General features: G+C 59.7%; 1 protein-coding gene across 1 annotated transcript in view; it reads right to left on the bottom strand.

The window, feature by feature from the left end:
- LOC140402871 (NT-3 growth factor receptor-like) overlaps positions 1-15023 on the bottom strand; it is a 247128-nt gene that overhangs the window by 49347 nt on the left and 182758 nt on the right. Inside the window, exon 12 of the mRNA XM_072490496.1 lies at positions 11515-11597. Within this exon, the coding sequence (XP_072346597.1) occupies positions 11515-11597 (83 nt within the window). The remainder of the gene's footprint in view (positions 1-11514; positions 11598-15023) is intronic.

The raw sequence follows: 15023 nt of genomic DNA on the forward strand, positions 1-15023 counted from the left end.
AGTACTGAGGGAGCGCCGCACTGTCAGATGGTCAGTACTGAGGGAGCGCCGCACTGTCAGAGGGTCAGTACTGAGGGAACGCCGCACTGTGGGAGGGTCAGTACTGAGGGAGCGCCGCACTGTGGGAGGGTCAGTGCTGAGGGAGCACCGCACTGTCGGAAGGTCAGTGCTGAGGGGGTGCCTCACTGTGGGAGGGTCAGTACTGAGGGAGTGCCGCACTGTCAGAGGGTCAGTATTGAGGGAGTGCCGCACTGTCGGAGGATCAGTACTGAGGGAGTGCCGCACTGAGGGAGGGTCACTGCTGAGGGGGTGCCACACTCTAGGAGGGTCAGTACTGAGGGAGTGCCGCACTGTCAGAAGGTCAGTACTGAGGGAGCGCCGCACTGTCGGAGGGTAAGAACGGAGGGTGTGCCGCACTGTCAGAGGGTCAGTACTGAGGGAGTGCCGCACTGTCAGAGGGTCAGTACTGAGGGAGCGCCGCACTGTCAGAGGGTCAGTACTGAGGGAGCGCCGCACTGTCAGAGGGTCTGTACTGAGGGAGCGCCGCACTGTGGGAGGGTCAGTACTGAGGGAGTGCCGCACTGTCAGAGGGTCAATACTGAGGGAGTGCTGCACTGTCAGAGGGTCAGTACTGAGGGAGCACCGCACTGACAGATGGTCAGTACTGAGGGAGTGCCGCACTGTGGGATGGTCAGTATTGAGGGAGCGCCGCACTGTCAGAGGGTCAGTACTGAGGGAGCGCCGCACTGTCAAAGGGTCAGTACTGAGGGAGTGCCGCACTGTCAGAGGGTCATTACTGAGGGAGCACCGCACTGTCAGAGGGTCAGTACTGAGGGAGTGCCGCACTGTGGGAGGGTCAGTACTGAGGGAACGCCGCACTGAGGGAGGGTCAGTACTGAGGGAGCGCCGCACTGTGGGAGGGTCAGTGCTGAGGGAGCACCGCACTTTCGGAAGGTCAGTGCTGAGGGGGTGCCTCACTGTGGGAGGGTCAGTACTGAGGGAGTGCCGCACTGTCAGAGGGTCAGTACTGAGGGAGTGCCGCACTGTCGGAGGATCAGTACTGAGGGAGTGCCGCACTGAGGGAGGGTCACTGCTGAGGGGGTGCCACACTCTGGGAGGGTCAGTACTGAGGGAGTGCCGCACTGTCAGAAGGTCAGTACTGAGGGAGCGCCGCACTGTGGGAGGGTCAGTACCGAGGGAGCGCCGCACTGTCAGAGGGTCAGTACCGAGGGAGCGCCGCACTGTCAGAGGGTCAGTACAGAGGGAGTGCCGCACTGTCAGAGGGTCAGTACTGAGGGAGCGCCGCACTGTGGGAGGGTCAGTACTGAGGGAGCGCCGCACTGTCAGAGTGTCAGTACTGAGGGTGCGCCGCACTGTGGGAGGGTCAGTACTGAGGGAGCGCCGCACTGTGGGAGGGTCAGTACTGAGGGAGCGTCGCACTGTGGGAGGGTCAGTACCGAGGGAGCGCCGCACTGTCAGAGGGTCAGTACTGAGGGAGTGCTCCACTGTCGGAGGGTCAGAATGGAGGGAGTGCCGCACTGTCAGAGGGTCAGTACTGAGCGAGCTCCGCACTGTGGGAGGGTCAGTACTGAGTGAGCGCCGCACTGTGGGAGGGTCAGTACTGAGGGAGCGCCGCACTGTCAGAGGGTCAGTACTGAGGGAGTGCCACACTGTCAGAGGGTCAGTACTGAGGGAGCGCTGCACTGTCAGAGGGTCAGTACTGAGGGAGTGCCACACTGTCGGAGGGTCAGTACTGAGGGAGCGCCGCACTGTCAGAGGGTCAGTGCTGAGGGAGCGCCGCACTGTCAGAGGGTCAGTACTGAGGGAGTGCCACACTGTCGGAGGGTCAGTACTGAGGGAGTGCCGCACTGTCAGAGGTTCAGTACTGAGGGAGCGCCGCACTGTCAGAGGGTCAGTACTGAGGGAGCGCCGCACTGTCAGAGGGTCAGTACTGAGGGAGTGCCGCACTGAGGGAGGGTCACTGCTGAGGGGGTGCAACATTGTGGGAGGGTCAGTACTGAGGGAGTGCCGCACTGTCAGAAGGTCAGTACTGAGGGAGCGCCGCACTGTCGGAGGGTAAGAACGGAGGGAGTGCTGCACTGTCAGGGGGTCAGAACTGGGGGAGCGCCGCACTGTCAGAGGGTCAGTGCTGAGGGAGTGCTGCACTGTCAGTGGGTCAGTACTGAGGGAGCGCCGCACTGTCAGAGGGTCAGTACTGATGGAGTGCCGCACTGTCAGAGGGTCAGTACTGAGGGAGTGCCGCACTGTCAGAGGGTCAGTGCTGAGGGAGCGCCGCACTGTCAGAGGGTCAGTACTGAGGGAGCGCCGCACTGTCAGAGGGTCAGTACTGAGGGAGCGCCGCACTGTCAGAGGGTCAGTACTGAGGGAGTGCCGCACTGTCAGAGGGTCAGTACTGAGGGAGTGCCGCACTGTCAGAGGGTCAGTGCTGAGGGAGCGCCGCACTGTCAGAGGGTCAGTACTGAGGGAGCGCCGCACTGTCAGAGGGTCAGTACTGAGGGAGTGCCGCACTGTCAGAGGGTCAGTACTGAGGGAGCGCCGCACTGTGGGAGGGTCAGTACTGAGGGAGCGCCGCACTGTGGGAGGGTCAGTACTGAGGGAACGCCGCACTGTGAGAGGGTCAGTGCTGAGGGAGCACCGCACTGTCAGAGGGTCAGTACTGAGGGAGCGCTGCACTGTGGGAGGGTCAGTACTGAGGGAGCGCCGCACTGTGGGAGGGTCAGTACTGAGGGAACGCCGCACTGTGAGAGGGTCAGTGCTGAGGGAGCACCGCACTGTCAGAGGGTCAGTACTGAGGGAGCGCCGCACTGTGGGAGGGTCAGTACTGAGGGAGCGCCGCACTGTGGGAGGGTCAGTACTGATGGAGCGCCGCACTGTGGGAGGGTCAGTACTAAGGGAGCGCCGCACTGTGGGAGGGTCAGTACTGAAGGAGCGCCGCACTGTGGGAGGGTCAGTACTGAGGGAGCGCCGCACTGTGGGAGGGTCAGTACTGAGGGAGTGCCGCACTGTGGGAGGGTCAGTACTGAGGGAGCGCCGCACTGTCAGAGGGTCAGTACTGAGGGAGCACCACACTGACAGATGGTCAGTACTGAGGGAGTGCTGCACTGTCAGAGGGTCAGTACTGAGGGAGTGCCGCACTGTGGGAGAGTCAGTACTGAGGGAGTGCCGCACTGTCAGAGGGACAGTACTGAGGGAGTGCCGCACTGTGGGAGGGTCAGTACTGAGGGAGCGCCGCACTGTGAGAGGGTCAGTACTGAGGGAGCACCACACTGACAGATGGTCAGTACTGAGGGAGTGCCGCACTGTGGGAGGGTCAGTAATGAGGGAGCGCCGCACTGTCAGAGGGTCAGTACTGAGGGAGCGCCGCACTGTCAAAGGGTCAGTACTGAGGGAGTGCCGCACTGTCAGAGGGTCAGTACTGAGGGAGCACCGCACTGTGGGAGGGTCAGTACTGAGGGAGTGCCGCACTGTCAGAGGGTCAGTACTGAGGGAGTGCCGCACTGTGGGAGGGTCAGTACTGAGGGAGTGCCGCACTGTGGGAGGGTCAGGACTGAGGGAGTGCCGCACTGTGGGAGGGTCAGTACTGAGGGAGCGCCGCACTGTCAGATGGTCAGTACTGAGGGAGCGCTGCACTGAATGAGGGTCAGTACTGAGGGAGCGCCGCACTGTCAGATGGTCAGTACTGAGGGAGCGCCGCACTGTCAGAGGGTCAGTACTGAGGGAACGCCGCACTGTGGGAGGGTCAGTACTGAGGGAGCGCCGCACTGTGGGAGGGTCAGTGCTGAGGGAGCACCGCACTGTCGGAAGGTCAGTGCTGAGGGGGTGCCTCACTGTGGGAGGGTCAGTACTGAGGGAGTGCCGCACTGTCAGAGGGTCAGTATTGAGGGAGTGCCGCACTGTCGGAGGATCAGTACTGAGGGAGTGCCGCACTGAGGGAGGGTCACTGCTGAGGGGGTGCCACACTCTAGGAGGGTCAGTACTGAGGGAGTGCCGCACTGTCAGAAGGTCAGTACTGAGGGAGCGCCGCACTGTCGGAGGGTAAGAACGGAGGGTGTGCCGCACTGTCAGAGGGTCAGTACTGAGGGAGTGCCGCACTGTCAGAGGGTCAGTACTGAGGGAGCGCCGCACTGTCAGAGGGTCAGTACTGAGGGAGCGCCGCACTGTCAGAGGGTCTGTACTGAGGGAGCGCCGCACTGTGGGAGGGTCAGTACTGAGGGAGTGCCGCACTGTCAGAGGGTCAATACTGAGGGAGTGCTGCACTGTCAGAGGGTCAGTACTGAGGGAGCACCGCACTGACAGATGGTCAGTACTGAGGGAGTGCCGCACTGTGGGATGGTCAGTATTGAGGGAGCGCCGCACTGTCAGAGGGTCAGTACTGAGGGAGCGCCGCACTGTCAAAGGGTCAGTACTGAGGGAGTGCCGCACTGTCAGAGGGTCAGTACTGAGGGAGCACCGCACTGTCAGAGGGTCAGTACTGAGGGAGTGCCGCACTGTGGGAGGGTCAGTACTGAGGGAACGCCGCACTGAGGGAGGGTCAGTACTGAGGGAGCGCCGCACTGTGGGAGGGTCAGTGCTGAGGGAGCACCGCACTTTCGGAAGGTCAGTGCTGAGGGGGTGCCTCACTGTGGGAGGGTCAGTACTGAGGGAGTGCCGCACTGTCAGAGGGTCAGTACTGAGGGAGTGCCGCACTGTCGGAGGATCAGTACTGAGGGAGTGCCGCACTGAGGGAGGGTCACTGCTGAGGGGGTGCCACACTCTGGGAGGGTCAGTACTGAGGGAGTGCCGCACTGTCAGAAGGTCAGTACTGAGGGAGCGCCGCACTGTGGGAGGGTCAGTACCGAGGGAGCGCCGCACTGTCAGAGGGTCAGTACCGAGGGAGCGCCGCACTGTCAGAGGGTCAGTACAGAGGGAGTGCCGCACTGTCAGAGGGTCAGTACTGAGGGAGCGCCGCACTGTGGGAGGGTCAGTACTGAGGGAGCGCCGCACTGTCAGAGTGTCAGTACTGAGGGTGCGCCGCACTGTGGGAGGGTCAGTACTGAGGGAGCGCCGCACTGTGGGAGGGTCAGTACTGAGGGAGCGTCGCACTGTGGGAGGGTCAGTACCGAGGGAGCGCCGCACTGTCAGAGGGTCAGTACTGAGGGAGTGCTCCACTGTCGGAGGGTCAGAATGGAGGGAGTGCCGCACTGTCAGAGGGTCAGTACTGAGCGAGCTCCGCACTGTGGGAGGGTCAGTACTGAGTGAGCGCCGCACTGTGGGAGGGTCAGTACTGAGGGAGCGCCGCACTGTCAGAGGGTCAGTACTGAGGGAGTGCCACACTATCAGAGGGTCAGTACTGAGGGAGCGCTGCACTGTCAGAGGGTCAGTACTGAGGGAGTGCCACACTGTCGGAGGGTCAGTACTGAGGGAGCGCCGCACTGTCAGAGGGTCAGTGCTGAGGGAGCGCCGCACTGTCAGAGGGTCAGTACTGAGGGAGTGCCACACTGTCGGAGGGTCAGTACTGAGGGAGCGCCGCACTGTCAGAGGGTCAGTACTGAGGGAGCGCCGCACTGTCAGAGGGTCAGTACTGAGGGAGTGCCGCACTGAGGGAGGGTCACTGCTGAGGGGGTGCAACATTGTGGGAGGGTCAGTACTGAGGGAGTGCCGCACTGTCAGAAGGTCAGTACTGAGGGAGCGCCGCACTGTCGGAGGGTAAGAACGGAGGGAGTGCCGCACTGTCAGAGGGTCAGTACTGAGGGAGCGCCGCACTGTCAGAGGGTCAGTACTGAGGGAGTGCCGCACTGAGGGAGGGTCACTGCTGAGGGGGTGCAACATTGTGGGAGGGTCAGTACTGAGGGAGTGCCGCACTGTCAGAAGGTCAGTACTGAGGGAGCGCCGCACTGTCGGAGGGTAAGAACGGAGGGAGTGCCGCACTGTCAGAGGTTCAGTACTGAGGGAGCGCCGCACTGTCAGAGGGTCAGTACTGAGGGAGCGCCGCACTGTCAGAGGGTCAGTACTGAGGGAGTGCCGCACTGAGGGAGGGTCACTGCTGAGGGGGTGCAACATTGTGGGAGGGTCAGTACTGAGGGAGTGCCGCACTGTCAGAAGGTCAGTACTGAGGGAGCGCCGCACTGTCGGAGGGTAAGAACGGAGGGAGTGCCGCACTGTCAGAGGGTCAGTACTGAGGGAGTGCCGCACTGTCAGAGGGTCAGTACTGAGGGAGCGCCTCACTGTTGGAGGATCAGTACTGAGGGAGCGCCGCACTGTGGGAGGGTCGGTACCGAGGGAGCTCCGCACTGTCGGAGGGTAAGTACTGAGGGAGAGCCGCACTGTGGGAGGGTCAGTACTGAGGGAGTGCCGCACTGTGGGAGGGTCAGTACTGAGGGAGCGCCGCACTGTGGGAGGGTCAGTACTGAGCGAGTGCCGCTCTGTCAGAGGGTCAGTACTGAGGGAGCGCCGCACTGTCAGAGGGTCAGTACTGAGGGAGTGCCGCACTGTCAGAGGGTCAGTGCTGAAGGAGTGCCGCACTGTCAGAGTGTCAGTACTGAGGGAGTGCCGCACTGTCAGAGGGTCAGTACTGAGGGAGTGCTGCACTGTGAGAGGGTCAGTACTGAGGGAGCGCCGCACTGTGGGAGGGTCAGTACTGAGGGAGTGCCGCACTGTCAGAGGGTCAGTACTGAGGCAGTGCTGCACTATCAGAGGGTCAGTACTGAGGGAGTGCCGCACTGTCAGATGGTCAGTACTGAGGGACGCTGTACTGTCGGAGGGTCAGTACTGAGGGAGTGCCGCACTGTCGGAGGGTCAGTGCTGAGGGAGTGCTGCACTGTCAGTGGGTCAGTACTGAGGGAATGCCGCACTGTCAGAGGGTCAGTACTGAGGGAGCGCAGCACTGTGGGAGGGTCAGAACTGGGGGAGCGCCGCACTGTCAGAGGGTCAGTGCTGAGGGAGTGCTGCACTGTCAGTGGGTCAGTACTGAGGGAGCGCCGCACTGTCAGAGGGTCAGTACTGATGGAGTGCCGCACTGTCAGAGGGTCAGTACTGAGGGAGCGCCGCACTGTGGGAGGGTCAGTACTGAGGGAGTGCCGCACTGTGGGAGGGTCAGTACTGAGGGAGCGCTGCACTGTCAGTGGGTCAGTACTGAGGGAGAGCCGCACTGTGGGAGGGTCAGTACTGAGGGCGTGCCGCACTGTGGGAGGGTCAGTACTGAGGGAGTGCCGCACTGTCAGAGGGTCAGTACTGAGGGAGAGCCGCACTGTGGGAGGGTCAGTACTGAGGGCGTGCCGCACTGTGGGAGGGTCAGTACTGAGGCAGTGCCGCACTGTCAGAGGGTCAGTACTGAGGGAGCGCCGCACTGAGGGAGGGTCAGTACTGAGGGAGCGTCGCACTGTGGGAGGGTCAGTACCGAGGGAGCGCCGCACTGTCAGAGGGTCAGTACTGAGGGAGTGCTCCACTGTCGGAGGGTCAGAATGGAGGGAGTGCCGCACTGTCAGAGGGTCAGTACTGAGCGAGCTCCGCACTGTGGGAGGGTCAGTACTGAGTGAGCGCCGCACTGTGGGAGGGTCAGTACTGAGGGAGCGCCGCACTGTCAGAGGGTCAGTACTGAGGGAGTGCCACACTGTCAGAGGGTCAGTACTGAGGGAGCGCTGCACTGTCAGAGGGTCAGTACTGAGGGAGTGCCACACTGTCGGAGGGTCAGTACTGAGGGAGCGCCGCACTGTCAGAGGGTCAGTGCTGAGGGAGCGCCGCACTGTCAGAGGGTCAGTACTGAGGGAGTGCCACACTGTCGGAGGGTCAGTACTGAGGGAGCGCCGCACTGTCAGAGGGTCAGTACTGAGGGAGTGCCGCACTGAGGGAGGGTCACTGCTGAGGGGGTGCAACATTGTGGGAGGGTCAGTACTGAGGGAGTGCCGCACTGTGGGAGGGTCAGTACTGAGGGAGTGCCGCACTGTCAGAAGGTCAGTACTGAGGGAGCGCCGCACTGTCGGAGGGTAAGAACGGAGGGAGTGCCGCACTGTCAGAGGGTCAGTACTGAGGGAGTGCCGCACAGTCAGAGGGTCAGTACTGAGGGAGCGCCGCACTGTCAGAGGGTCAGTACTGAGGGAGCGCCTCACTGTTGGAGGATCAGTACTGAGGGAGCGCCGCACTGTGGGAGGGTCGGTACCGAGGGAGCTCCGCACTGTCGGAGGGTAAGTACTGAGGGAGAGCCGCACTGTGGGAGGGTCAGTACTGAGGGAGTGCCGCACTGTGGGAGGGTCAGTACTGAGGGAGCGCCGCACTGTGGGAGGGTCAGTACTGAGCGAGTGCCGCTCTGTCAGAGGGTCAGTACTGAGGGAGCGCCGCACTGTCAGAGGGTCAGTACTGAGGGAGTGCCGCACTGTCAGAGGGTCAGTGCTGAAGGAGTGCCGCACTGTCAGAGTGTCAGTACTGAGGGAGTGCCGCACTGTCAGAGGGTCAGTACTGAGGGAGTGCTGCACTGTGAGAGGGTCAGTACTGAGGGAGCGCCGCACTGTGGGAGGGTCAGTACTGAGGGAGTGCCGCACTGTCAGAGGGTCAGTACTGAGGCAGTGCTGCACTATCAGAGGGTCAGTACTGAGGGAGTGCCGCACTGTCAGATGGTCAGTACTGAGGGACGCTGTACTGTCGGAGGGTCAGTACTGAGGGAGTGCCGCACTGTCGGAGGGTCAGTGCTGAGGGAGTGCTGCACTGTCAGTGGGTCAGTACTGAGGGAATGCCGCACTGTCAGAGGGTCAGTACTGAGGGAGCGCCGCACTGTGGGAGGGTCAGAACTGGGGGAGCGCCGCACTGTCAGAGGGTCAGTGCTGAGGGAGTGCTGCACTGTCAGTGGGTCAGTACTGAGGGAGCGCCGCACTGTCAGAGGGTCAGTACTGATGGAGTGCCGCACTGTCAGAGGGTCAGTACTGAGGGAGCGCCGCACTGTGGGAGGGTCAGTACTGAGGGAGTGCCGCACTGTGGGAGGGTCAGTACTGAGGGAGCGCTGCACTGTCAGAGGGTCAGTACTGAGGGAGTGCCACACTGTCGGAGGGTCAGTACTGAGGGAGCGCCGCACTGTCAGAGGGTCAGTGCTGAGGGAGCGCCGCACTGTCAGAGGGTCAGTACTGAGGGAGTGCCACACTGTCGGAGGGTCAGTACTGAGGGAGCGCCGCACTGTCAGAGGGTCAGTACTGAGGGAGTGCCGCACTGAGGGAGGGTCACTGCTGAGGGGGTGCAACATTGTGGGAGGGTCAGTACTGAGGGAGTGCCGCACTGTGGGAGGGTCAGTACTGAGGGAGTGCCGCACTGTCAGAAGGTCAGTACTGAGGGAGCGCCGCACTGTCGGAGGGTAAGAACGGAGGGAGTGCCGCACTGTCAGAGGGTCAGTACTGAGGGAGTGCCGCACAGTCAGAGGGTCAGTACTGAGGGAGCGCCGCACTGTCAGAGGGTCAGTACTGAGGGAGCGCCTCACTGTTGGAGGATCAGTACTGAGGGAGCGCCGCACTGTGGGAGGGTCGGTACCGAGGGAGCTCCGCACTGTCGGAGGGTAAGTACTGAGGGAGAGCCGCACTGTGGGAGGGTCAGTACTGAGGGAGTGCCGCACTGTGGGAGGGTCAGTACTGAGGGAGCGCCGCACTGTGGGAGGGTCAGTACTGAGCGAGTGCCGCTCTGTCAGAGGGTCAGTACTGAGGGAGCGCCGCACTGTCAGAGGGTCAGTACTGAGGGAGTGCCGCACTGTCAGAGGGTCAGTGCTGAAGGAGTGCCGCACTGTCAGAGTGTCAGTACTGAGGGAGTGCCGCACTGTCAGAGGGTCAGTACTGAGGGAGTGCTGCACTGTGAGAGGGTCAGTACTGAGGGAGCGCCGCACTGTGGGAGGGTCAGTACTGAGGGAGTGCCGCACTGTCAGAGGGTCAGTACTGAGGCAGTGCTGCACTATCAGAGGGTCAGTACTGAGGGAGTGCCGCACTGTCAGATGGTCAGTACTGAGGGACGCTGTACTGTCGGAGGGTCAGTACTGAGGGAGTGCCGCACTGTCGGAGGGTCAGTGCTGAGGGAGTGCTGCACTGTCAGTGGGTCAGTACTGAGGGAATGCCGCACTGTCAGAGGGTCAGTACTGAGGGAGCGCCGCACTGTGGGAGGGTCAGAACTGGGGGAGCGCCGCACTGTCAGAGGGTCAGTGCTGAGGGAGTGCTGCACTGTCAGTGGGTCAGTACTGAGGGAGCGCCGCACTGTCAGAGGGTCAGTACTGATGGAGTGCCGCACTGTCAGAGGGTCAGTACTGAGGGAGCGCCGCACTGTGGGAGGGTCAGTACTGAGGGAGTGCCGCACTGTGGGAGGGTCAGTACTGAGGGAGCGCTGCACTGTCAGTGGGTCAGTACTGAGGGAGAGCCGCACTGTGGGAGGGTCAGTACTGAGGGCGTGCCGCACTGTGGGAGGGTCAGTACTGAGGGAGTGCCGCACTGTCAGAGGGTCAGTACTGAGGGAGAGCCGCACTGTGGGAGGGTCAGTACTGAGGGCGTGCCGCACTGTGGGAGGGTCAGTACTGAGGGAGTGCCGCACTGTCAGAGGGTCAGTACTGAGGGAGCGCCGCACTGAGGGAGGGTCAGTACTGAGTGAGCGCCGCACTGTGGGAGGGTCTGGACTGAGGGAGCGCCGCACTGTCAGAGGGTCAGTACTGAGGGAGCTCCGCACTGTGGGAGGGTCAGTACTGAGGGAGTGCCGCACTGTGGGAGGGTCAGTACTGAGGGAGTGCCGCACTGTGGGAGGGTCAGTACTGAGGGAGCTCCGCACTGTGGGAGGGTCAGTACTGAGGGAGTGCCGCACTGTCAGAGGGTCAGTACTGAGGGAGCGCCGCACTGTGGGAGGGTCAGTACTGAGGGAGTGCCGCACTGTGGGAGGGTCAGTACTGAGGGAGCGCTGCACTGTCAGTGGGTCAGTACTGAGGGAGAGCCGCACTGTGGGAGGGTCAGTACTGAGGGCGTGCCGCACTGTGGGAGGGTCAGTACTGAGGGAGTGCCGCACTGTCAGAGGGTCAGTACTGAGGGAGAGCCGCACTGTGGGAGGGTCAGTACTGAGGGCGTGCCGCACTGTGGGAGGGTCAGTACTGAGGGAGTGCCGCACTGTCAGAGGGTCAGTACTGAGGGAGCGCCGCACTGAGGGAGGGTCAGTACTGAGTGAGCGTCGCACTGTGGGAGGGTCAGGACTGAGGGAGCTCCGCACTGTGGGAGGGTCAGTACTGAGGGAGTGCCGCACTGTGGGAGGGTCAGTACTGAGGGAGTGCCGCACTGTGGGAGGGTCAGTACTGAGGGAGCTCCGCACTGTGGGAGGGTCAGTACTGAGGGAGTGCCGCACTGTCAGTGGGTCAGTCCAGCTCTGATGAACTGATTCCAATGACCTTCTTCCCAGGTTGAAGCATCATCAGACATCCTTAACCGTCCACCCTCCAACCCATCACCCCCGCCCCCCCCCCCCCAACCCATCACCGTCCCCCCCTCCCCCTCCATTTGCTGAATCCCCTGGGCGACTCACCAACTGGTTCCCGTCGGACCATTGGAAGTCGTTCTCGATGATCTTGTCATTGAGGCCGATCCACTGGTATTCCTTGAAGATTTCTGGGAATTCGGGAAGAGACGGGTTGGGGTGGTTAGCTTTAGGAATGTCCTCGCAGGGCCGGACCGCTATCTGGCCAACACCCCCCCCCCCACCCCTCCTGAACCATCACACGCCGGGGCTCAGTGTCGCGACAGTCAGGCCACTCTGCCCCTCGGGAATGTGCTATCCCACTGCCCGCAACCGGCCACCCACCTTCCGTCTCCGCCCTCCTCCTTTCCGAGATGTCCGTGGGGAGGGATTGCCCGAAACACATTCCCCCCCTTGATCCGGGGCGCTGGTCAGGGAACAAAGAAGGATTTGCTGTTGTGGTTGGTTGGTGAGTTGGGGGGGGGGGGGGGGGGGCGGGAGGGCATGCGAGGGGGGGCCGGGGAGGGGGGAGATGAAGGGTGAGCCACAAGGGAACAAAATGGGAGTCCATTTGTTTCTGTGCATGGGGTGTGGGCGTCGCTGCCCGGGCCCAGCACTTATTACGGCTCCTTAATCGCCCCCTTGAGAAGGTGCTGGGCGAGCCGCCAACCTGAACCCGCTGCAGTCCCTGTGCGGTGTAGGTCCACCCGCCGTGCTGTTAGGGAATTCCAGGATTTTGACCCAGCGACAGTGGAGGAACGGCCAATCTATTTCCGAGTCGGGATGGTGAGTGGTCCATCTCCGCCCCCCGAGACACCTGCCCCGTGCACCCCTCCATTGGGGGTCCATCAGACCAGAAGACATAGGAGCAGAATTAGGCCACTCGGCCCATCGAATCTGCTCCGCCATTCAATCATGGCTGATATTTTCTCATCCCCATTCTCCTGCCTTCTCGTCATAATCCCTGATCCCCTTATTAATCAAGAACCGATCTATCTCTGTCTTAAAGACACTCAGTGATTTGGCCTCCACAGCCTTCTGCGGCAAAGAGTTCCACAGATTCCCCACCCTCTGCCTGAAGAAATTCCTCCTCATCTCTGTTTTAAAGGATCGTCCCTTCAGTCTGAGATTGTGTCCTCTGCTTCTAGTTTTTCCTACAAGTGGGAACATCCTCTCCACGTCCACTCTATCCAGGCCTCGCAGTATCCTGTAAGTTTCAATAAGATCCCCCCTCATCCTTCTAAACTCCAGCGAGTACAGACCCAGAGTCCGCAACCGTTCCTCATACGACAAGCTCTTCATTCCAGGGATCGTTCTTGTGAACCTCCTCTGGACCCTTTCCAAGGACAGCACATCCTTCCTTAGATACGGGGCCCAAAACTGTTCACAATACTCCAAATGGGGTCTGACCAGAGCCTTATACAGCCTCAGAAGTACATCCCTGGACTTGTATTCTAGCCCTCTCGACATGAAAGCTAACATTGCATTTGCCTTCTTAACTGCTGACTGAACCTGCACGTTAACCTGAAGAGAATCGTGAACAAGGACTCCCAAGTCCCTTTGTGCTTCTGATTTCCGAATCATTTCCCCATTTAGAAAATAGTCTATGCCTAAATTCCTCCTTCCAAAGTGCATAATCGCACACTTGTCCACTTGTATTCCATTTGCCACTTCTTTGCCCACTCTCCTAGCCTGTCCAAATCCTACTGCAGCCCCCTTGCTTCCTCAATACTACCTGCCCCTCTACAGATCTTTGTATCATCTGCAAACTTAGCAACAGTGCCTTCAGTTCCTCCTTCCAGATCATTAATGAACATTGTGAAAAGTTGTGGTCCCAGCACAGACCCCTGAGGCACACCACTAGTCACCGGCTGCCGTCCCCACTCTCTGCCTTCCGCCAGTCAGCCAATCCTCTATCCGTGCCAGGATCTCACCCTAAACACTGTGGGCTCTTAACTTATTTAACAGTTTCCTATGCGGCATCTTGTCAAAGGCCTTGGGGAAATCTAAATAAATCATGGGGGCTGGTTTAGCACAAGGCTAAATAGCTGACTTTGAAAGCAGGCCAAGGCAGGACAGCAGCACGGTTCAATACCCGTACCGGCCTCCCCGAACAGGCGCCGGAATGTGGCGACTAGGGGCATTTCACAGTAACGTCACTTGAAGCCTACTTGTGATAATAAGCGATTTTCATTTCATTTTTATTTCATGTCCACTGATTCTCCTTTGTCTAACTTCCTTGTTACCTCCTCAAAGTACTCTCACAGATTTGTCAGACACGACCTCCCTTGACGAAGCCGTGCTGACCCAGTCCTATTTTACCAAGCACTTCCAAGTACTCCGCGATCTCATCTTTAATAACAGACTCTAAAATCTTACCAATGACCGAAGTCAGGCTAACCGGCCTATAATTTCCCATCTTCTGCCTCCCTCCCTTCTTAAACAGCGGTGTCACCTTAGCCACTTTCCAGTCCTCTGGGACCCTTCCTGCCTCCAGTGATTCCTGAAAGATCATCACCAATGCCTCCACAATTTCCTCAGCTATCTCTTTTAGAACCCTGGGGTGTAGTCCATCCGGTCCAGGTGACTTATCCACCTTCAGACCTTTTAGTTTCCCCACAACCTTCTCCTTAGTAATGGTCACTGCAATCACCTCTGCCCCCTGGTTCTCCTGGAGCTCTGGCATCCGACTGGTGTCTTCCACCGTGAAGACTGGTGCAAAGTAACTATTCAGTTCGTCAGCCATTTCTTTGTTTCCTATTATTACTTCTCCAGCCACATTTTCCAGGGGTCCAATGTCTATTTTTGCCTCTCTCTTACCTTCTATATATTGACAAAAACTCTTCCTATCTTCCTTTATATTACTGGCTAGCTTGCACTCGTACTTCATCTTCTCCCCCCTTATTGCTTTATTAGTTGTCCTCTGCTCGCTTTTAAAGGCTTCCCAATCCTCTGGTTTCTCACTAATACTCGCCACTTTGTATGCTTTTTCTTCAGACTTTATGCTGTCCTTGACATCCCTCGTCAGCTATGGATGCCTTGTCCTCCCCTTAGCATGTTTCCTCCGCCTTGGGATGAATTTCTGTTGTGCCTCCCTAATAACCCCCCAAAACCCCAGCCATTGCTGTTCCACTGTCTTCCCTGCTCGGCTCCTTCTCCAATCAACTCTGGCCAGCTCCTCCCTTATGTCTTTGTAGTTCCCCTTATTTAATTGTAATCCCGTTACATCTGACTGCAGCTTCTCCCTCTCAAACTGCAGGGTAAATTCTATCATATTGTGGTCACTGCTCCCTAAGGGATCCTTCACCTTAAGTTGCCTAATCAAGTCTGCCTCATTACACATCACCAAATCCAGAATTGCCCGTTCCCTAGTCGGCTCTGTCACAAGCTGCTCCAAAAAACCATCTCTTAGACATTCCACAAATTCCTTTTCTTGGGATCCACTACCGACCTGATTTTCCCAGTCCACCTGCATATTGAAGTCCCCCATGATTATTGTAATATTGCCTTTTCTATCTCCTGATTTATTTTCTGCCCCACAGCCTGACTACTGCTGGGGGGCCTGTACATAACTCCCA

Source organism: Scyliorhinus torazame, chromosome 26 (assembly GCF_047496885.1).
Source record: "Scyliorhinus torazame isolate Kashiwa2021f chromosome 26, sScyTor2.1, whole genome shotgun sequence".
NCBI classification, from domain to species: domain Eukaryota; kingdom Metazoa; phylum Chordata; class Chondrichthyes; order Carcharhiniformes; family Scyliorhinidae; genus Scyliorhinus; species Scyliorhinus torazame.